The 20,982-nt window shown below is 59.9% G+C and overlaps 1 protein-coding gene across 2 annotated transcripts; it reads right to left on the bottom strand.

Moving 5' to 3' along the window:
• Positions 1 to 1,209: 1,209 nt before the first annotated feature.
• GGA1 (golgi associated, gamma adaptin ear containing, ARF binding protein 1) lies at positions 1,210 to 20,360 on the bottom strand. 2 transcript variants are annotated; one of them, XM_079140724.1, is made up of 17 exons: positions 20,172 to 20,360; positions 16,430 to 16,514; positions 15,030 to 15,105; positions 14,438 to 14,536; positions 13,437 to 13,560; positions 12,695 to 12,795; positions 11,975 to 12,055; positions 9,172 to 9,312; positions 9,013 to 9,094; positions 7,812 to 7,919; positions 6,925 to 7,077; positions 4,193 to 4,257; positions 3,633 to 3,793; positions 3,030 to 3,223; positions 2,352 to 2,521; positions 2,126 to 2,236; positions 1,210 to 2,043 (listed from the first exon to the last, which is right to left on the bottom strand). In XM_079140724.1, exons 1-17 carry the CDS (start codon positions 20,212 to 20,214, stop codon positions 1,933 to 1,935), a joined length of 1,905 nt encoding a protein of 634 aa, XP_078996850.1. In that variant the 5' UTR covers positions 20,215 to 20,360; the 3' UTR covers positions 1,210 to 1,932. The 2 variants fall into 2 exon arrangements, with proteins under 2 accessions (XP_078996850.1, XP_078996851.1); XM_079140725.1 differs by lacking the exon at positions 20,172 to 20,360 and adding an exon at positions 19,581 to 19,866.
• Between the last annotated feature and the right edge of the window lie 622 nt (positions 20,361 to 20,982).

Genomic DNA, 20,982 nt, shown 5'->3' with positions numbered 1-20,982 from the left:
GTTCTGGATCCCAAGTCCCTGCCAGCTTGGGCTGAGGACAGGCCCAGCCTTGCATGGGGGCAGCTCAAGAAGACTGGCATGCCAGGCAGCAATGGGTGGACTAGGAGAGGAGGGCAGAGGGCCTGAGAGATGGAAGCAGCCTGGGGCCTTTGGCTCAGGGACTTCTCCCAGGGGCCTTTTGGCCCAGTGGCTCCCTCCCACTTTTTCGAAAAAGAGACCTCAGGGCCAGAAAGGGAAGCGGGTTGCTCAGTCACACAAGCCAGTGCCGCAGCTGGAACCAGCCTCAACTCAGCTCACAGTCCCATGTCCCCAAGCCAATGTGAAACCCTTCAGTGGCCAGTGATACCACTGTGCTTGAGAGGTGACCCTGAGACCCCAGGTGGGCACCGCAGGCACCTTCCAACTGGAGTCCAGAGAAGGGGAGCAGGATGAGGTTGTGGGGCCATTTCCGGGTGGGACACAGGGGTAGAGACCTGATAGGAAGGAGGCGCCTGTGGGGCCAGAGTCTCCTGTCACCCTGTGCCCCCAGCGTGGGCCTGGCAGAGGGGTCCCTCTGCTGACGAGTGCTAGAGCTTCCTGCTGGAGCTGGTGTTCTCTGCGGACAGGGCTCAGCAGCCAAGTTCAGAGCAGGAAGCACTCGATTAGACCAAGTGAAAATAGTTTCTTGAGTGGGGGACTTCCTGGGTCTTTAAAGAGTGTCAGCTGAGAAGTGGTGGCCATCCTCCCTGGCCAAGAGAATCCCTCCCTCAGGACAGTGTGGAGGCTGGCCTCTCCAGCTGCATGGCCTCCGTGCCCTGCCCTGGGCCTGCAACCCAGCCACCCTGGATGGGGGTGAGCCGCGGCTGGGTTTGGCACCCTGGCTGGGGCTCCAGGCCCATTTCCCACAAGCTGCGACGGGAGAAGCCGGGCAGAGGGGCCCAGCTGGTGCAGCCTTGCAGCTGGGTGCCTCAGGCTGAGCACATGCAGGAAGTGCTGTGTGGCCAGGGCTCCCCTGTGTCGCAGCAGCTGCAGCTCCTGGCAGCCCCCGCGGCCCCTCGCTTCTGACTCAGCAGCAGCCACAGGCCCCGAGCAGGGCCTCTCTGGGCAGGGCCAGGGGTGGGGTTGGGGGAGGACCATGGCAGGTCTCTGAAGATGGTGCCGGAGGCCCATGGGGCAGCCCAGGACCCCTCCCGTCTCCTTCAACCTCAGAAGGGCCAAGACAGCAGCTGGTCCAGGAAAAAGGACGTTTTATTTTCATAAATACTCCTGCTCCCACTCACACGGACTCCACTGCTGACCACGGACAGACGGGTGGACAGAGGCGAGATGCCCACAGGAGGCCCAGCAGAGACGGACGAGGGAGGGAGACACGCAGCTCGGGAGCTGCGTGCTGGGTCACCCTCCGGCATCACCTGACTCCCACAGCCCCGAGGCCTCGCAGTCCAGGGAGGCTCCCCCAGCGGGGCCCCTGGGGCTGTGGCCATAGGGCTAGTCCAGAAGAACAGCAAAGGAGCCAAACCACACAGCAGAGTGCAAACAGCTGGGGTACAGGCGCCCCCCAGTCGCTGGGTTCCTATGAGGAGGCCTGGGCTGGTCCCCAGCGCCAGCGTGACCTCCGATTTATGGCTGGGCCTTCCCATAAGGCATAAGAGACAGGTGGGGAAGACCCCACCCAGTGGCCGTGCTTCTTCCCTTAGACCCCCAGTCCTTCCAGGGCCCTGTGGCCCCTCCCTGCTCCAGGACCCCACCAGTGATGGGGACCCCGCAGCGCGAACCCAGGCCCAACCTCCCGCTGGGTATGGCTCGCAGGGGGAGGCAAAGCAGGAGGGGCAGTCACCTGGGGCCATGGGGGCAGGGGAGAAGCACCAGGCCAGGGGCACATGGCCGTGGAGAACAGGGTGTCCTGGGCCACCACGGCCTCTCCCCAGGCTGGACGGTGGCTGGCCCTCTGCTCTAGAGGCTCCCCCAGGTTTCGGGTGGGGGGAATTGGTCCACGTCCCCCATCTCGTTGTAGGTCTGGTCGCCCATGGTGAAGATGAGCTTGTAGCGCAGACGCACCTTCTCCTGGGGCAGAATGGCGGAGGCGGGGGTCAGAGCAGGAGGAGGGGCCCCGCCCACAGCCTCCCTGGCGCAGCCGGCCCTTCACCTTCTGGGGGTTGGCGAGGAGCAGGACCTGGGTGATGGCGGAGGGGTGGACGATGGGGTTAAAGGCTGGCAGCTCTGTGCCCGAGGGGGGCTGCAGCTTCACCTTCATGACCTGGGGCAGGAGGGCAGAAGGGGCACGGCCAGCCCTGGTCACTCCCTGTGGCCCAGGAGCCCGGCCAGCTGTCCTCAGACGGCTGGCTCCTGCCGGCCCGACCCTGCCATGTCACCTTGGGCACTGCCGACTGGAAAACGATGTTGCGGATGGGCTGGGGGGCGGTGCTGAGCATGGAGACCACCACCACCAGCACGTCGGCGCGCCCTGGCAGTGGGTCGCGGGCAAAGTGGAAGAGGACCCGGAAGCCATGCTGGTCGTACACGGTCACTGGCAAGATGCTGCCTGTGGGGAGAAGGATGGAACGGTGGGCGGGCTGAGCCCAGGCAGCAGCCCGGACACCCCCCGCAGCCGTCAGCCCATCTGCTCCCACGCTGGAGTGAAGGGCTGTGCGACCCTGCTCCTGACCCCCTCTGAGCTCAGAGCCTACTCTGAGATAGGGAAGCGGAGGCTGGGAACCCTGGGTCACGGAGAGCTCGCGGAGATGCCCAGGTGAGGACCAGCCTGGGAGTCTGCTCGGGCCTGGTGCTGGGCAGTGGCCTCCAAGTGCCCCTGGGGAAATGCCCCAGGCGTGGACCTGAACTGTTATTAGGGTTTGGTTTCATAATCTTGGGGCCCAAACCATTGTGTCCTGACCCTGGGGAGGCAGGGGCAAGGGCCTGTCTTCTAGGGAGTCCCCTGCAGCTTGGGCAGCAGCTTTGTGGTCACTCTCGGAGGAGGGCCTGCTGGCGGCTCCCCACCCAGGCAGCCACTGCCCTGGCCTGGCCGCCTGCTCCCCGCCCTGCCCACTCACTGGGTTTGATGGACTCCAGGGGCACAGTGATGTTGGCCAGTGAGAGCTCAGTGGGTGCGGGCGGCTGCGGAGGCCCAGGGGGCTCTGGGGACACGGCGTGGAGGAGGTTGGCGGCACCAGGACTGGGTGAGCCGCAGCTGCTCTTGCTCTGCAGGTCCCGGAGCGTGAGCCTAGGGGCTGGCTGCGGCTTCTCCCTTATTGGGGACAGTGCGTTACAAAGTGCCTCTTTGATGGCCAAGAGACCAGGGGACTAGGAAAGGCTGGGCTTCCTGGCTCGTCCCTGCATGTCACTGCCTCTCTGGCCTTGGGTCGCCTTGCCTGTAGAATGGCCAGCTCCTGTCCCCCCAGCTCCACCTGCTACCTGCCCACTCTGGCTCCCTGTCCTCCCTGTTGCTGGCTCTCTGTCTGGTCTCTCTCCAGGGTGCTGGGGGTCATGTGAGTGGGCAGTTCTCTTTTCATAAACTCCACACTCTGGAACCTTCACCGAGCCTGCCTTGGCCCCTCTGGGAACAACGGTGATGAGTCTCCCTGCGGGGCTGCGCAGGCCCAGCAGCAGCTGGTCCGTGGGGACGGAGGTCCCCGGGTCGGCATGGCAGCCCTCACCACCGCACTTGCTGGGCCTCCGGGGGCAGGGACTGCTGCAGGAGGGTCTTCCCCAGGAGGTCCAGGTCATCCAAACCGCTGCTGGTCGGCGGGGGCACCTGTGGTGGGGGCCGGATGTCCGTGCTGGGGACCTGGGCTGGAGGCTCAGCACCGTCTGACGACTGTGGAGCAAAGAAGGCAGTAGTGGGTGGTCCTGAGGAGGGGACAGGGTCCTGGCCCTGTCATGAGGCCCCTGTAGACCCTGCCAATGACATCTGGGAAGGCAGAAGCAGAGATGGGACAGTCCACAGACGCAGGGTGGCTGGGTCTGGTCAGGGGTTCCTCATTCCAGGCACCTCAAGGTCACCCTTCAGGGAACTTAAGAGAGGCCCCTATCTTAACCCCAAAGCTGGGCTACCGCCCAGGGGGGTCACCGTCTGAGACCTGGTGTGACAGGCTGCTTTCCTCTTCCTTGGGTGTGTGCTCAGCCCCAGCCACCCAGGGAGCCAAGGTCCTTTGCTGTGGTCCTCAGGCTGCTCCTCCCAGCACCCCCACCAGGGGCTGTTCCAGGACCCTCCTACCTGGAAGCTGTTCCACCCGGCACCGTCCAAGCTGGGGCCTGAAGGGGGCGTGGGGTCACTCAGGCCTGAGGGAAGGCAGGACAGAGAGAAGGGGACTGAGTGCACAGGGGCGAGAGGGCCTCGGTGTGGCGGGAGATCTGAGGTTCCCCAGCCCCCCTTTCTGAGAAGCTCAGCTCAGAAGGGAGAAACCGCACTCTCAGAGGGAACTTGTGGGGGACAGAAATAGCGAAGTCCTGGTAGCCCGTTCTGCAGCCCCACATGCTTCTCTCTCAGGAGAAGCCCCTGTGAAGCCCGCTCAGGACAGAAGTGAGCACTTCTGCTGCTGTTCCCCAGCTGGTGGCTGAGGGTGGGTGCTGGGGTGGTGGCAAGGGGAAGAGGCTCCCAACCACACAGGGCCAGGCAAACAGGGGTCAGCTCTGTCCCCTGCCTGATGGCTGATTCAGGGGATGTCCTCTGAGCAGCCTGGGCAAGCTAAGCCTCATGTCCCCACATGTCCCCTGGCGTGTCAATAAGGCCGACTGACTAGTGTCCAGGAACACCGTACCCTCTGGATGGTTCAGGGACTAGCCTGCTAGTCAGCAGGAGCAGGAGGTCACCAACCAGTCTAACCGCCACCCGCCCTGGAACACCCCCAGCCAAGCTCACTCTGGGGTTTGACCTAGAAAAGATGGGTGATCCTGCTGCTAGCAACTCCTGAGTGAGGAAGGACCAACAGAAGGCTCTCTGGCGGGCGGTGAGGGCTCCCGGAAGCTGGGACTGTCGGGTCTCCAGCTAGTACATCCCTTTGAGACTAGAGATCGCAGTGTCGCGCCCCAGAGGTGCAGGCACTTTAGAAGTGGTGTCACACACTTACAATCCCAGTGACTTGGGAGGCTGAGGCAGGAGGATTTCAAGTTTGAGGACAGCCTCAGCAATCTAGCAAGACCCTGCCTCAAAAAAAAAAAAAAAAAAAAAAAAAAAAAAAAAATGACTGGAGATGTAGCTTAGTGGTAAAATGCTCCTGGGTTCAACCCCCAGTACCAAAAAACAAAACAAAAACCAAAAACCAAAGTGGGTCTTGCTTAACCCTCAAAAGGTAGGGGAATTCTTTAAAGGTAGGTGTGAATTCTTTAAAGGTAGATGAATTCTTTAAAGGTAGGTGTGAATTCTTTAAGGGATCAAGGGTTAGGTAACCTGCCCCAGGTCACACCATTGGAAGAGTGACAATCCAGACTCGGTCAGGGCATGGCCTGATTGCTGGTGTCTGCAGGTAGCTCTGTCACTTGGCTGTGAGCTGTCTGGTGAGCTGGCCTCCCTGGGCCTCACCTTTGAACTGAGGCCACAGGAGAGCTCTCAGCAGACAATGAAGGTAAACTAGACACAGCTGACAGCTCTGGACAGGCCCCGACACCCCAACAGGCAGAAGCCCTGACTGCCGCCCACCCGTTCCTGCTCTGGACCAGACTCCCTGTGGTCCCCAAGTTCCTTCCAGGCCCCAGGGCTGGGCTGCGAGCTGCCTGCACTTCTGGTTCCAGTTCCCACACTCTGCTTCTGAGAAGAAACCAGAGGCGGCGCAGGGCACTGCGGAAGCAACCTGGGACAGGAAAAGCCAAGCAGCACACCTTGCCCTCGTGAGCAGGCTGCTCTACCCTGTCATTAGTTCCCTGTCCTCCACTGCCTGGTCTGGCTCTGCCACAGCAGGGTCCTCTGCCTCTGTGAAAAGGGTCAGGTGCTCTCCCCTGTCCCCGGGCCCCGGGTGGGTCATCTCTGGGCAGATCATCGCCAACCTCTGAGGCAGGTGTTGGTGGGGAGGCCACCTCCTCCCTCCGCTCCCTGCCCTTGTCTCCCGAGGAACAGTGCGTGGGGCAGCAGGTGGCTCTGTGTGTGGCTCAGAGCCTGCTTCAGCCTGGAGCCCTTCCTGCTGACTTACTCCTCTGCGAAGTGGGGACATGAGCAGCCCTGAGTCACAGGTGGTCGGAGCGTGACTGAGATGCAATGGAGTGCGGCCCTGGGCGCTGTGCTGAAGGCGTCCGAACACCAGGCAGGCCCTGCCGCCCAGAGCACCCATCACTCTGCGTGATGGAGCCCAGCCCCTGCTGCAGCTTCAGTCTCCAGTTGGGAACTGGCTCAGGAAGTGTGTCGTGGCCGTCAGCTGCCAGGCCATGGCTTTCCCGCACACCCTTAGCCACTGCGGCTATCACGAGAATGTTCTTTCATGACTTTTGAGGCTCTCAGGTGGGGCTGCTGTGCCCAGAGGGGCTGAGGCAGGAAAATGGCTTTGCTGGCTGAGCCCACCTGCTTCTCCCTGGGGGGGGCCTGGTCCTCTGCTGAGGCCCAGAGCCCTCAGTCTGCCTGAGTGCCGCAGGCCTGGCCCAGGACGCACCTGGGTGACCCAGCACCTTGGGTCCACACGCCAAGCCCCTCCTCCCTTCTTCTCCAGACAGCTGCCATCTCCCTGCTGCAGGGACGTCCTGAGCTTCCCCTCAGGCAGCCAGAGCTGGGCGCGGCTGCTTGTCAGGGCTGAGAGGCTGGCAGCCTCGCCCTGTGACTGTGTGACCTCGCTCCTAACTTCCCGAGCCTTGGCTTTCTCAGTCATGAACTGGGCCTTCGCCCACCCCACACGCTCCACTGGAGCCACATCTGGAGCACAGAATGCTGGTGCCTGGCGAGCTGCAAGGGGTGCCCTGGGCACCACTGAGGCACACGCCCGTCAGAGCCTGCCCTCTCTCCTCTAGGGCCGGCTCCGTGCTCACCTAGCGACATGAGCTCGTCATCAAGTAGGGACACCGAGGCGCTGAGCTGCTCAGGGCTGGTCTGGTTACCAGGGTGGGTGGGCATGGCTGGGTAGGTGGTGCCCACAGGAGGGAGGTCCAGGCCCGACAGGTCCAGCAGTGCCGAGGTGCTCCCTGGGTGGGAAAGGAGAATCGGGCAAGTCCTGAGGGGACGCCTGGCCTCTGGAGTGCGTGGGGACTGCGGGGTAGCGACGCCCATCCTCCCACCCTTCGGAATGGCTTCCTGCTGCCCCTCTGTGGCCACGCCAGGCCCTCAGCGTACAGTTTCTGTTGAGAATCTGGTCACACCTCACTTAGTAACGGGGACCCATTCTGAGGATTGGTGTCACCAGTGTGGCCACCAGAGTGGCCACAGTCCATAAGGTGGCACACCTTGTGGGACCACCACTGTGTATGCGACTGGTCGCTATGCAGGGCGAGACTGGCCTGACCTCCCCGAGCCTGGTGCGTTCTCGTGCAGTGCCACGCCCCAGGCAGGGCCAAGTCTGGATTCTCTCCGTGCCAGGGCTGCCGCCACCCTGATTCGAGCTGCGTCTAGTCCTCCTGGGTCTGGTCCTCCCTCCTGCTTTCTGATGATTAAGTCAGGACTTGGGGGTGTCACCCAGTCCCACAGAGCAGGTGCCAGATTGGCCAGATGAAAGAAAAGCCTTTCCTCTTCCGCCCGTCCTCGCCAGCCGCCCAGCTCCCGCTCGCCTCGCACCGACTTCCTGCCCGCACAGCTGCAGGCTTGGCACAGCCGTGTCCCAGCTTCTTCCCTGGGGCTTCCCCATCCTAAGGGGCCAGGCTTGCCCTGGCCCTCGTGCCTCCAGCCTGGAGGGTTCCTCCCCAGCCTGCGGCCACCTCCTTACCAGGGATGGAGCCGGAGGCCGCATCGCCGTTGACCTCCTCGCCACGCACCAGCTGCTTGTACAGGTTGATCACCTGGGTGAGGTTGTCATTGGCCTGCAGGATTTCCGCTGGAACAGGCAGGGGAGATGCCAGGCTGAAGGAATGTGGGGCCTCTGGGGGGAGATGAGCACCCCAGCCAGCAGCTGTGTGCAGCGGGGGAGGGGCGCCCTTTCTCCACTGCTCGGCCTCGGGTCTGCAGTCTCTGTTCCGCTGGGCACCCTCCCCATGCTCCCCCGCCACGCTGCCCAGCTGCCCCCTGAACATCCTGGGCACGTTAACGACCTCCAGGTGTCCACAGGGGCTCTGCTGTGGGAAGCCTCGGCCCTACTGCCTTCAGGTCCCTACCCAAAGGCACCTTCCCTAACCCCACCCTGGCCTCCGAGCAGCCACCACTGTCTGACATGGACACGCCATCAGCGGGCGGCCGTGGCTCCTCATCTGCTTCCTTTCCTCAGGCTCCAGGCTCCAGGAGCAGACCTGGGTGCACCTGTACCCCAGGGCTGTACCCCAGGGCCAGGAGGGCCTGGGACAAACGAGACCTCACACAATGGCCTTTTTGTGCACCAGGGCTTAATGCAACCTGGTTAGTGAGGATCCTCACGGGAGAAACCAGTGCCCAGCAGGGAGCTGTTGCCCTAGCAGGAGAGGAGACGCGACCTGGACCACTGCCCAGGGGCTCTGCTGATGTGCAGGCAGAGGGCAAGCGAAAGAAACTGCTGTGTGGCCCTGGCAGAGGCCACCAGGCTCAGTTCTGTGACTGCCAGGGCTTCAAGATTCGCTCTGAGTTTCCGGCTCAGTCTTAGCAGGGGGCCTGTCTGGACATCCCCCACCCGGCTCTGCCACTGTTCTGCTCTGAGACTTCGGCTGGTCTCCCTCCCTCCCTAGCCCAGCTGCGGGATGGAGACAATGTGCAGCTCCTGGCTGTCAATGAGCTGCCCATGGAGGGGCTTGGCAGGAAGGTCTCTGAAAGACGCTGGCGGCCCCACCCCCGCGCTTGCTTCCCTCCTCCCTCCTCAGGTGGAGGCGCCACTGCTGGGGTGGAGGAGGCGCCCCCTGGTGGTGGCTGCTCCCAGCTGCAGCTGCCTTGAAGGACTGGACCAGGTAGGGAAGGAGGCGGAGGGATGGGCTGGCCTCACCCTCCAGCCCCTGCCCCAGGCTCACCTAAGGCCTCGTCATTGTCTTCTGTGTCACTGGCCAGCCGGAAGAGTGTGGGCCGCATTCGCTCACAGCGCTGGTACAGCTCCTGGGGGCAGCAGGGTGGCAGGTCAGGGTGGGCAGCGGGGTTTGGAAAAGGCTGGGGGTGGGGCAGGGCGGGCACACCTTCATGAGGTCCTCGCTGCTGCTGGATGCCGTGTCCCCCTGGCTGTGGCTCGTCACCATCTCCGTCAGGAGTTTTACGTTGTTGTTCACCTCCTCGATGGCGTTCACCCGCTTTGAGATCTTCTCCATCCGCTTCTGGTCCTAGGGAAGCACAGCAAACAGCCCGAGAGGCTGCGTCAGGCCCAGTGGGAGCCAGGCACTGCTACCCACCCTGGACAGTGCCCATGGGAGTCTGTGGAGGGATGGCTCTGTGTGACACCAGCTCTAGGTGGGGCTTGCCACACCTTACAGACCCAACACTCAGGACAGGGTTCTCTGGCCCAGGAAGCCCTCTGCCAACCCTGCAGTCACTTCCTTCCCTTCTGATGGTGCCCCTGGGGCCCAGTCCTCTGTGCACACTCATCGGCGTCTCCAGGAGAGCCTAGGAATCCAGTGTCCCATGCTCTCACCAGGTGCTCCTGAAGGACCAGGGTCTCAGGCCCACACCTGTGGTTCTGAGCAACTCCTGCCCCTGCTTATGTTTGTCTCTTGAAAGGAGGTTCCTGCGCTCGACAGTGAAAAGGGTCAGTCATGGTCACCAAGCACAGTCTAGAAAAGAGTGCAGGGCCCCTTCCCAGTGTCAGTGGGTGCTTGCCAAGTTGCAGAGCTCATGCCCTTTAAGTACGGCTGCAGAGCTGGACACGGTGGCACACACCTATAATCCCAGTTACTTGGGAGGCTGAGGCCGGAGAATGGCAAGTTCAAGTTCAAGACCAGTCTCATCTACTTAGTGAGACCCTGTCTCACAATAAAATAAAGAGCTGGGGATGTAGCTCAGTGGAGCAGCACCACTGAGTTCAATCCTCCAAATTACCAAAAAAAAAAAAAAAAAAAAAAAAAGAGCCAGTGTGGGAAGTGAGCCCGTCCTGCTTACTGCGCATGTTCCTCTGCAGAAGGTCAAGGTGGGCACGTGGCTCAGCACTTCAAGACAACCTGAGGTCCTAGTCTCTGAGCCTCTGGGCACATGCTCTCCAGAGCCTGTGCAGGGGCCCCAGAGGATCCCTTGGCAGAATCCGTCTCGGACCTGAGCTTAAGCCTGCCCACAACTGGACTTCCTTCCCAGGAAGAAGGAACCAGCAGCTTCTGTGGAGCCCGAACTTGAACAAACTCTGAAGTGGCTGTCATCGTGGTGAAGTGGGAGACTTCATGCAAACATCAAGATCTCTGGGTGAGGGAGAAGGGGAAGCGGAGACTGGGAGCCGAGACAGAAAGCTGTCATGTGCTCTCGCGAGCACGTCAGAATGAACCCTGCTATTAGTGTGACTACAGCGCGCTAAAAAGAAACTCCAGGTTTCGGGATCATCTTCAAAGAAAAAAAACCTGGTGATCTAGCCACACCGGGCTGCAGCGGGAGGAGCGCCGCAGAGCCTGCAGAGAGGGCTGCCTCCCAGCCCGTCACTTTTATTTTTTTGTGATACTGGGGACTGAATCCAGGGTCTCAACAATGCTAGGCAAGTGATCTACCCTGACTTATGTCCCTGGCCCTTTTCAAAGACTTTTATTTTGAGACAGGGTTTCTCTGAATTGCCTCAGCTGGCCTGGAACTCATCAGCCTTCTGAGTAGCTGTGATTACACCAGGCTGGCCCCTGACCGACCACAGTCCCCTGCTGTTAATCCCAAGCCTGGGGAACAATTTGGAACATTTGGGCTCTTACAATCTGTATTATTAACACTGATCTGCAAACTCTTGGGATGACTTATTTTTTGGGGGATAGAATTGTAAATTTAAACCAGGGGTACTTTACCACTGAGCCTCACCCCCAGCCTGTTTTTATATTTATTTTGAGACAGGGTTTCATTAAGTTGCTAAGTCTGGCCTTGAACTTTACAATCCTCCTGCTACAGCTTGAGTCGCTGGGAATACAGAAACGTACCACCATGACTGGCTTGACATACGCGTGTCGGTAAGTTTCAGAGTGTACTCTGACATTTACTCTCAGTACTGTCAGTCAATATAAACACACACACACATTTGCACGTACGTACACGTCTGCAGTACTGCGACGGAGCCAGGACCTTACACGTGCTAAGCAAGTGCTCTGTCAGAGCTGTGCCCCCAGCCCTTGCATGTCTTTTTTGTTTTAATTTTTTTTTTTTTTTGGTACTGGGGATTGAGTCCGGGGTGCTTTACCTCAGTCCTTTTCGTCTTGTACTGTGAGATGGGTCTCACTAAGTTGCCCAGGCTGGGATTGAGCCCGGGGTGCTTTACCTCGGTCCTTTTCGTCTTGTACTGTGAGACGGGGTCTCACTAAGCTGCCCAGGCTGGGATTGAGCCCGGGGTGCTTTACCTCGGTCCTTTTCGTCTTGTACTGTGAGACGGGGTCTCACTAAGTTGCCCAGGCTGGCCTAAATTTGCAGTCCTCCTGCCTCAGCCTGCTGAGCTGTGATCATGGGCACACACCACCACACCTGACTTCAGCCCTTTTGTTACTAAAAATATACTAAGGCCCATTTCTCTCTCTCTGTAGCACTGGGGATCAAACCCAGGCAAGCGCTCTGCTCCTGAGCTACACCCCCAGCTCCCAATAACCCCGATGTTTCTGGAACAGACTCAGCCTTGCAGAAACCTGTCCAGGACAGGTTTGTGTAACTGCTGAGACGTTCTTCTCTCCACATGTTGGTGCCCCATGTCAGCTCTCGGCTGTGGCAGCCCTCTAGCTGGTCACTGCAGGCCCCTCGTCTGTGCACACACAGCCCCATCTCAGTGGCCCAGCTCCACACTCCCCTCCCAGCCCCTCCCTGTGCTCTGGGCCCAGCTGTCACCTCCTGCACCATCTCCTTGATGAGCTTGTTGGCAGCCCGGAGGTCCTCGGGGTGGGAGCTCTTCAGCAGGCGGGCTAGCATCTGCAGGGACAGGCATGTGACCGTGAGGCCAGTCAGGCTGCGGGTCACGTCCAGCTCCCCATCTCCTGGTGTGAGACCTGGGCAAGCTGCCCATACTCTGAAACGCCTGAGGGTGGCCATGAAGACAACTGAGGCACTGCACACAGGCCTGGCAGGACAGGGCCGCAGCAGAGTGCTCTTTCTCCTACTCTGGCGTCCTGAGAACCTTTCTAGGAGGAGGGAGAATCTCAACAGGGGTGGCCTCCAGCACTGGGAGAGAGCAGCGCTTACCTTCACCTCCACGTTGTGGTCCCTAATCTTAAATCTTCCTGTGCTGTTAAATTTCTCACCCATGAGTGCATGCTTCTTTAGCAAAAAGCTAATATATTGTTAATAAAAGGTATAAAGATATGTAAACTCCTTAAACCAATCCCGGGATAGCTCCCGTGTTTATCAAATGCAGGGACACTGTATGGGAAGTGGCCAACTGGCAGTAAGTGCTCAATAAATGGTGCCTGTCACTCCCTATAGTGACCACGCTCAGTGGGAACCTCTGCTCCAATGGCTGAGGCCTAGGCAGTCAGGGGACAGAAATCACTGGCCTCTAGGAATCTACTCCAAACAGGCCCAGGTGCCACATGAGTCTCCCTGCAGTCTCACCTTGGACTTCTCCTCGTCTTCGAAGATCACATTCTTGGGCCGTGGAGGGGGGTGGGGAAAGATGGCATCCTCTGGAAGCTTGGGGTCAGACTTCACAATCCCTGGGGTAGTTGGAGTCAGAAAGGCTATCAGCGGGTCCCAGCCCCAAGAGCAGAGGGAGATGGGGATGGTGTAGGACAGAAGGGGAAAGTTGGTCTCTGTGTCTCTCTGTAGCACTGGTTCTGGACTTTGGTAGGCTTAGGTCTACCCCTGACCTACGATATTGAACAGCACAAAAAGAGGGTTTGGGCATCCGTTGTTTAAGGACACTCTCTGAGGAGACACCTGACCCAAATCTACCTTCTCTCTACCAGGTTGGGGTCTGGAAAAGCCAACGAAAGGTCCCACTGACTGTAATTTTTATTTTTATTTTTTTGGTACCAGGAATTGAACCCAGGGGGTGCTTAACCACTGAGCCATATCCCCTCCTTTTAAGTTTTTTAAAAATTTTGAGACAGGTTCTTGCTAAGTTGCTTAGGGCCTTGCTAAATTGCTGAGGTTGGCTTTGAATTTACGATCCTCCTGCCTCAGACTCCCAAGCCACTGGGATTACAGGTGGGTACCAACTGCATCTGGCTGGCTTTATGTTTTTGAGAAGGTAAAGTTTCTGATCTTGCAGGCCCAGAAGCCCCTGAAACTGCTGGAGCCCCAGCTCCGAGGTCAGGGATGGTCGCTGGTCCCAACCTCTCCCTAAGTGCCTCACCCTGCTTCTTCAGCATCTGGTAGGCCTCTGCGATCTTCACCTCCTCGGGCAGGCCGACCGTCCAGCTGTAGAGCAGCTCCAAGATCTTGTTCTTCACCTTCTCTGATGTCCTGGAGCCCAAGTACTTCAAGGACACAAGGGAGGGGATGCTTTGACCTTGCGTGGCCCTACTCACTATAGCCCCAAGCTCAGACTGAACCCGTGGCCTCCCGAGGGCTCCCTCTAGAGTCCTACAGCCTTGCCAAGCTGGGCTGGCTCAGGCGGACCTCACCTCCTATCTCTGCTGTTTACTGGATATGCCAGCCCTCTGTGACTCAGTTTCCCATGGTGGTATGGCTGGAGAGCAGACCCAGGGAAGCCAGAGCACAGGGCCTGCTCACAGCCAGTTCATGGATGACTTAACCTTGGACCTCAAGGAGGAGCCAGACGCTCCCCGGCGGACCAGGAAGCGGCAGTGTGGCCCTGCAGGCCCTGAGCCCCGCAAACCAACTCTGACAGCAAGCGGGCTGGCAGAGGGGCTCGAACTCCAGAGTCTTCTTGTGGGAGAAGAATGGGGTCCACTCAGATTATCGAGCAGCTCTGATCAAAGGACGGGTCTGAGCAAGGAGTGGTGGAGCAGGGGGCTCTCACCACCGAACATGTCTAGGACCTACGGGAGGACGTCTCAGGCAAAAGGCCAGACGCCAGGATTGTCAGACCAGGCGGGGAGCTGTGGCCAGGCCTGCAGGGAGTGAGCTCTAGGACTAGCCATGTACTGGCTGTGCGCATTCCTTGGGACCAGCTCTCTGAGGACTGAGCAGCTCCACGCTGCCTGCCATGCGGCAGCCTGGAAGTGCTCTTCCCAGGAGCTCCAAGCTGTCTGGGACTTAGAAGGGCAGGGCCACGAGCAAGAATTCACGCCTACACGGGGGCAAGTTCCAACAGGGGCTGAGGGGGCCCCAGGGGAGGCCTGTCTGGGGTCATCTGACACAGCCAGTGTGACACTGAGGTGGGACACTCACCTTGGGAGACACGACTTTGATGAGCTCGTTCAGGAAGCGGAACTTGCCCACCTCATCGTGGAACCTCTTGCCACAGCTCTTCATGCAGGTCTCCAGCACCTGGCGGGAGCGGGGTGAGAGGCCCAGGAGGCAGCACCTCCCACGCCTGGCTGGGGCCCAGCAGTCCAGGGTGAGCCACCGTGAGGACCCAAGATTCCCCGGCTCACAGAGGCATCTGTGACTCATCAGACCCGCTTGGGGATGGGGCCAGGGGCTGCATGGTGACCAGCTGCCCAAACTGCAGCTCTGCAGAGAACCCTCCACTGTGAGGGCCACAACTCAGTACTACCTGCACACAATTTCCCTATATTTTTTTCCTTTTAAAAACTTAAATTGGCACTACCTATTTTGGTACTATTCTAAACTACACGTGTAAAATCAGGACTCATGTATACTAACGAATATTAATAATATAATTATTAAAAAGAAAAGTTTTCTCTCCCCAACCTACAACTCCCCTGCACTCTTAAGCAGAGCCGATGGAACCTCAGTCTGGCCTCCCCTGGTGCCATCACCTGGTTGGGGACAGACGGTACCCTCTTCCCCTTCTTACCGTCAGGGCCTGGATTGCCTCCCACTCTTGTGGGGATTGGATCTTGTGAGCCAGCAGCCGGGTGGCAAGTGGAGGTCTAGGTGGGAGGAACAACACAGAGCCAGGGTTGCATGAAGCCTGGTCACCCCAGAGGAGGGACAGAGTAGCCTGTTGGGACTTCAGCACTTTGTGGCTTCTACAGGGATATGCAAAGGCCAGTCTCCCCCTCTGGATCAGACAGGAACCTGCGATGGTGGCAAGGCAGGGCCAGGCAGAGCCCTAAGGCAAGTTGAACCCTTTGGCTGGCCTGTCCCCAGCATGAACAGAGGACCAAGCCTTCCAGGGGCCGATCTGGGAGTAACGCATGATGATGTGCCACGAGTGATGGGCACAGACGCAAGGTGGCAGAGGACGTCCTGCTGGGGAAGTCAGAGCAGCTGCATGGTGGAGGTGGTGACAATGTGGACCAGATCACCACAGATCACTGCCAGCATCAGGGCGGCTAGTACATGCTGGAAGCTGGTGACACACAAGTGCCTCATGCGCTTTGCTCCCTGAGCTGCTGAGGCAGGCAGGGAACTCCAGACCTCCCAGGTGGGCGGCGCTATTATTCCCACTTTATGGTTGCAGAACCGAGGCCCAGAGGTGACCGATTACTTGTGCGTGCAAGGTTAGCTACGATAGGGGACAGCATTGGTCCCCAGGCAGCCGGGCTCCAGAGCCCCTGTGTCATGCCACTTGGGCTGCCTGGGTGGAGCCCCTGCACTTGCGAAGGTGGGGCAGAGGTGAAGCACACAGGGCTGCGACCCCAGGTCTCAGCGCCACCTGAGGAGCCTATGAGAATGCACACCTCCAGCTGGAACCCCAGTGACTCAGGAGGCTGAGGTGCAGGAGGAGCCCATGCTGAAGACCAGCTGCAGTAACTTAGAGAAACTCTGGGTCAAAAAATGAAAGTTTAAAAAAGGCTGGGGACGCAGCTCAGGAGTGAAGGTTTAATCCCCAAGCCACAAAAAAAGAACGCCCACTCCCAAGCCCCTGCCGACGGTCAGGCTGGGCAGCCCAAGCACGTGTTCTGGACAGGCACGCCAAGCGCTCTGTGGTGGTCCTGGTTCTTCCCAGAGCACGTGGTCCTCCTGGTAGGCCCACCACCAAGTCAACCAGCCGGGGGTAGACAGTTCCAGGGCCCTTGCCTCTCGGTCAGATCTTGGGGCAGACTGCTCAGTGCCCTGGGCCTCAGTTCTTGACCTGTGACATGGGCCTGCATGACGGGCGTAGCCTTCAGCTCAAAGGCCCACTACTGCTGCTAACTGGGAGTGCTCTCAGACGGAAACTGCGTCTCACTCCAGCCAGGTCCTCCTGCCATGGCCAGGCACGTGCTGGCAGGTCACTGTGTGCTGTCAGTAAGAGAAAGGGCCACCTACCCCTCGAAGTCCTCGTTGAGCTGCTCGCAGAAGCCGTTGATGCTGGCCCAGTTCAGCTCCTTGTTCAGGGGGTTTGTGGCTCTGTCTGCAGGAGGAGAGGGCGTCAGAGCAGCCAGGCACAGGGCCCCCTGCTCCCCTACCCTCATGCTGCAAGTGGCCTGGTCGGGAGCAGAAGGGAATGTGACCAGCACACAGCAGAGGCCTCTGCTTCACTTCCTGCCCAGAGACCCAAGACCTGAGCACTGATGCACCAACCCAGTGAGCGGGCAGGCAGTTCACGCCCCAGCTTCCGCTCAGCTTCTGCCCCTCGGCCCACTGCTTCACTAGAGCGGCACCCCACCACGCGGCCGTGGGCTCCGCGATTCGCTTCTGAGATCAGAGTCCCTACACTTCTCATGGAATTTGTACTCAGAAGAGCTCCAGGGGTAAGAGGCGGGGAAGCCACGGTCCCGCTCTCAAGGAGCTGTGTGGCCAGGCAGTGGGCCAAGGGGAGCTAGGTTCTCTCCCTGACAGAGGGAGGCCAAGGAGCCGTGGGGGCCCAGACGAGGAGGCAGGGCATTCTGGGACTGGGGAGGCTGTCTGGAAGGTGGAACACTCCAGCAGGGACCAGAAGGAGTCAACCGAGCTGGGGGGCTTGCCTCTGACCAGCCACAGGCTGCACCAGGAGGGACCAGGAGAGCTGAGCGCAGGGAGAGCGAGGGCCCTCGGAAAGGAGAGTGGGTTTGCTGTCATGCTGGATGCCGAAAGCCCTTCTCCAGGGCGTGGCTCAGCGCCACCTCCTCTAAGCAGACCTCCTGAGCCCTCCGCTCCTGCCCAGGGTGGAAGTGCAGGGTGAGCCCTTTCTGTGTCCTCCAGACTGTACTTCACTGCGGACCCAAGCCTGCTCTCGCCCTGCCACAGCCGCTGTGTGCACGCCTTTCTCCCCTCGACCAGTGGCGAGTGCACGATGAACGAGGGTTGCCTGTGGGCATGCAGGGGTGAGGCTCGGGGAAGTCTGAACTCAGGGAAGGCCAGATGGTCTATGGAAAGGGGATGGGAAATTGGACCAATAGTCCCTTGACCCCAGCGCTGGTTAAGAAACAAAGTAGGTGGTAACTTCCCTGAAGCTCCAACTCCCCACTTATAAAGTCAGAATGAGACAGGGACTCCTTTCAGATAGCAAAGCACCGCATGGCAAGGTCACAGAGCGGAGCTGGACCTCCATTCCCCGCAGCTGAGTGTCACCTGTTCCCAGTTAGTTCCGCCCAGGTCTGGGCACTGAGCTGGGTGTGGAGGGAGCAGAGCCCAGGAGGCGGGGCAGAGAAGGATCTGTAGAGGAGGAGGATGGGGACCCAGCACGAGGAGCCTGCCCAGTGGGGCCCTGTGCTGTGGCAGGGGCCTGGAGTCCTGGGGTCCTAGTGCCCGAGAGCCAGTCACTCATGACTATTTACTCAGTAAGCATTCTGGGCGCTGTGGCTAGTGCAGCGAACGAGACCAAATGCCTGCCCTCCTGAAGCCACTGGCCCAGCAAGAGGAACACGATACTAAGGTTAATAAACAAACACAGAATAACGCACACTGTCTGTCACAAGGTAGTATAAAGCAAAGAGCAGGAGGTGGTATAGAAGGTGCTGGGGGCGCCATTCCCCAGGAGGGACTCTCAGGGAAGATGGGCTGAGCAGAGATCTGAACCAAGCGTTTTCTTCCTAGATACAAGCCTCTGTCCCAGGAGCCCAGCAGGATTCTTCTAGTCCCTTAAAGGAACAGAAGACCTTGAAGAACTCCTGGGGATATTAGGAATACCTCCTCCCCTATCTACTCTGCTTCCCAGTCCCCCAACATTGCCAAAGGCTGGGGAACACCAGTCAGAGTTAGAAAGAAAGAACTGGGAGGGAGGCACTGTCCACTGGATGACACTCAGCTGGGGGGCCCAAAATAGGAAGCCTCCTAAAGTGTCAAAGGCATGTGAGCCCGAGTAAGGACTCAGACACTGATTCTGGAAACAACTCTTGAGTCAGAGCCAGTGAAGAGGAAGCACGGACCTCACAGGACACTGGCTCTCTCCTCTTCATCTGGTTTAAAGCGAGGGCCTCTGAGTGGGAGATCTGATCCACTGCCCTGGTCTCTCCCTCATCCTGGACAGTTCCTTCCCTGGCAGGCAGCAAGGGAGAGCGTCTGGGCAGGGGCTGTGTGGAGGGGGTCACAACAGGGTACAACTCTACCCTGTCACCCTGCAGTGGTGACAATACCATCATCTACTCCACCAGAAATGACTCTTTACCTCCAACCTCCTCTAGGGAAAAGCTCACAATTTTGCTAGGATACAAAAGGAAAGAAAAAGAGAAAATAATCTCAGCCCTAATTTATCCAGATCTAGTCAAACTGAGGTGTCCCCAACTTCGGCCTGTCTCTGGACTCTGGCCTCTCTGAAAATTCCCACAGTTGCTAACCCTGACACCACCTGCCATGCTGGGGATGGCGCACGCAGGGCAAGGCTCTACCCCTGAACTGCACCCTCCCCCTACCTGAGACTTCTGTGTCACTCAGAACTTAAGTCTTGCAGTCAGTCTAAATCAGCCAGCCAGGGGCCAACCCAACCCTCCGAGTTGCTGCAGAGACCTGGACACTTGTGGCATTCTGGAACAGTCAATGGCCTCTGAGAGCCTCCTCTTTACCCACCCATTCCCCACACTGGCCAGGCTAACTGAAAAACCCCTGGGATAGCGTGGTCCAAAGACTAAAGTGAGAGTTCAACTCTGCTCAAGACCTACTTCAGAGGGGCTGGTCACGACCCCAAACCACCCTGCAAAGCTCCCTGGTGTGTCTGGGTCCAAGAGGCTTCCCTGCAGACCTGGCACAGACAAGGGCCCAACGGAGGAAAAGCCTTGGAAGAGAGCTGTCACTAGACCAGTGAGAGGCAAACCATGGCTTTCAGGGGGCAGAGTCCAGGAGTGGGATAGTGAGGGCGGAAGATCCTCAGCACTGTGGGACAGGGAGCTCAGCTGGAGGGTTCAGAAGTGGGAGCAGGAGGAATCTGTCTCTGAGGAGAAACAGGGAAAGAGGTGCAGAGGCCTTTGGAGGAAGCTGGGTAAGAGCTGGCGAAGCAATTTTGGGATGGAGATGCAGAGTATGAGGGCTGCGCTGGGGGTAGTGACAGTGAACTTGGATTTACTTATGGAGTCTGGGACTGGACCCTCCAAGCGTGCAGGTCTTGGGGGTTTCTCAGGGTGGGGACACGGGGGGGATCCGAAGTGCCGCGGATTCTCCCCGTCCTGGACCGGGGAATGAGCAAATCTGAGTCGCTGCAGGATCGAGGACGGAAAGGAGGGAACCACTCCACACGGGCTGGAGAGTGAGAGGGGTGCCTCCCTCCGGGGTCTGAGATGCAGCCTGGGGAGCTCGCTCGCTCGCTCCCTCCCTGGCCCACGCGAAGGCTGGGGCCCGCTCTCCGGCGGAGCAGTCGGACCCGAGAGGGCCGAAGCTGCTCTCTCGGTCCCGGGGTTCCGGTCGCAGCTCGCTCCCCGCCCGGGGTCGTGGCCGGGGATGGGGGGTGGGCGGTGCCCGCTGCCGCCGCGCGGCGGCGCAGCCGCGGGGTCTTCCCGCAGGCCAGGGTCGGAGGGGCTGACTCGGGACACCGCCCCTCCCGAGCCGGGGGCGGGGCGTGAGGAGGGGGCGCCGCGTACCCCGCCCCCGCCGGGAAGGGGCCTGCCTCGCGCCCCCGGTTCCGGTTCCGGTCCGGCCCGCGCCCCTCCCGGACACTCACTGATTCGCGCCTCCAGAGTCTCCGGCTCCATCGCTGGCTCCATCCGCCACGGGCCCCCCGCTCGGCACCGCCCCCCGCCCCCCGCAGCTCTCGCGGGACCTCCTCGGCACCGCCCTCCGTCGATTAAAGGGGCAGCGTCCGCCCCAACGCGCGCGAGCGGCGCGCAGGAGCGCCGGGCACCATAGAGACGCGAACGAGCTCGCCCAGAGCGTCACCTGCTCGTCCAACCCCTCCCCCAGACGGGGAGGCGGTGCCGGGAGGGACCCGCCGCCTGCCTTCCCGCTCCCGGTGTTCAGGCGGGAGAGGAAGCGGAGAGACGGGGGGCTGAGGGCAGCACCATGGAAACCCCACGGGACGCTCTAACTCGTTCTGCGTCACGGAGATGCTTGTGACCGCTTCCGGAAGAGCGCTCCGGGGCCATGTTTCTGAGGGGCTCTGAGGTCACTTCCGGAGCCCTAGGGGTACTTCCGCTTAGGCGCGCAGATGGGAGGGTCGCCTTAAAAGGGCAATACCCCACATTGGCCGCTGTGAAAATGACGAAAGTGAGTGCTTACGGCGTTCCGGGCCGTCTCTGAGCATAATAAGCCTAAGTAGAAAACACGTCAGTCCATTCCTCCTTACACCGAGCCCGAGGCCGGGTGGTCTGCCAGAGCCCGCAGGCGACAGCTTGCGTCCTTGTCTGCCTCCTGCGTTCAGCCTGCAAAGGTTTAATGAACTCATGGCCTTCCTTTTGCTCTGTGATGGGCACTGCCGCACGCGACGGCGGGGGAAGCCCGTGGGAGAGTGGCAACACGGGAGGGGCCGCTTCCCC

This window comes from Sciurus vulgaris, assembly GCF_902686455.1.
Source record: "Sciurus vulgaris genome assembly, chromosome: 5".
Classification (NCBI taxonomy): Eukaryota; Metazoa; Chordata; class Mammalia; order Rodentia; family Sciuridae; genus Sciurus; species Sciurus vulgaris.
This window is presented reverse-complemented; position numbering and strand designations above follow the sequence as displayed.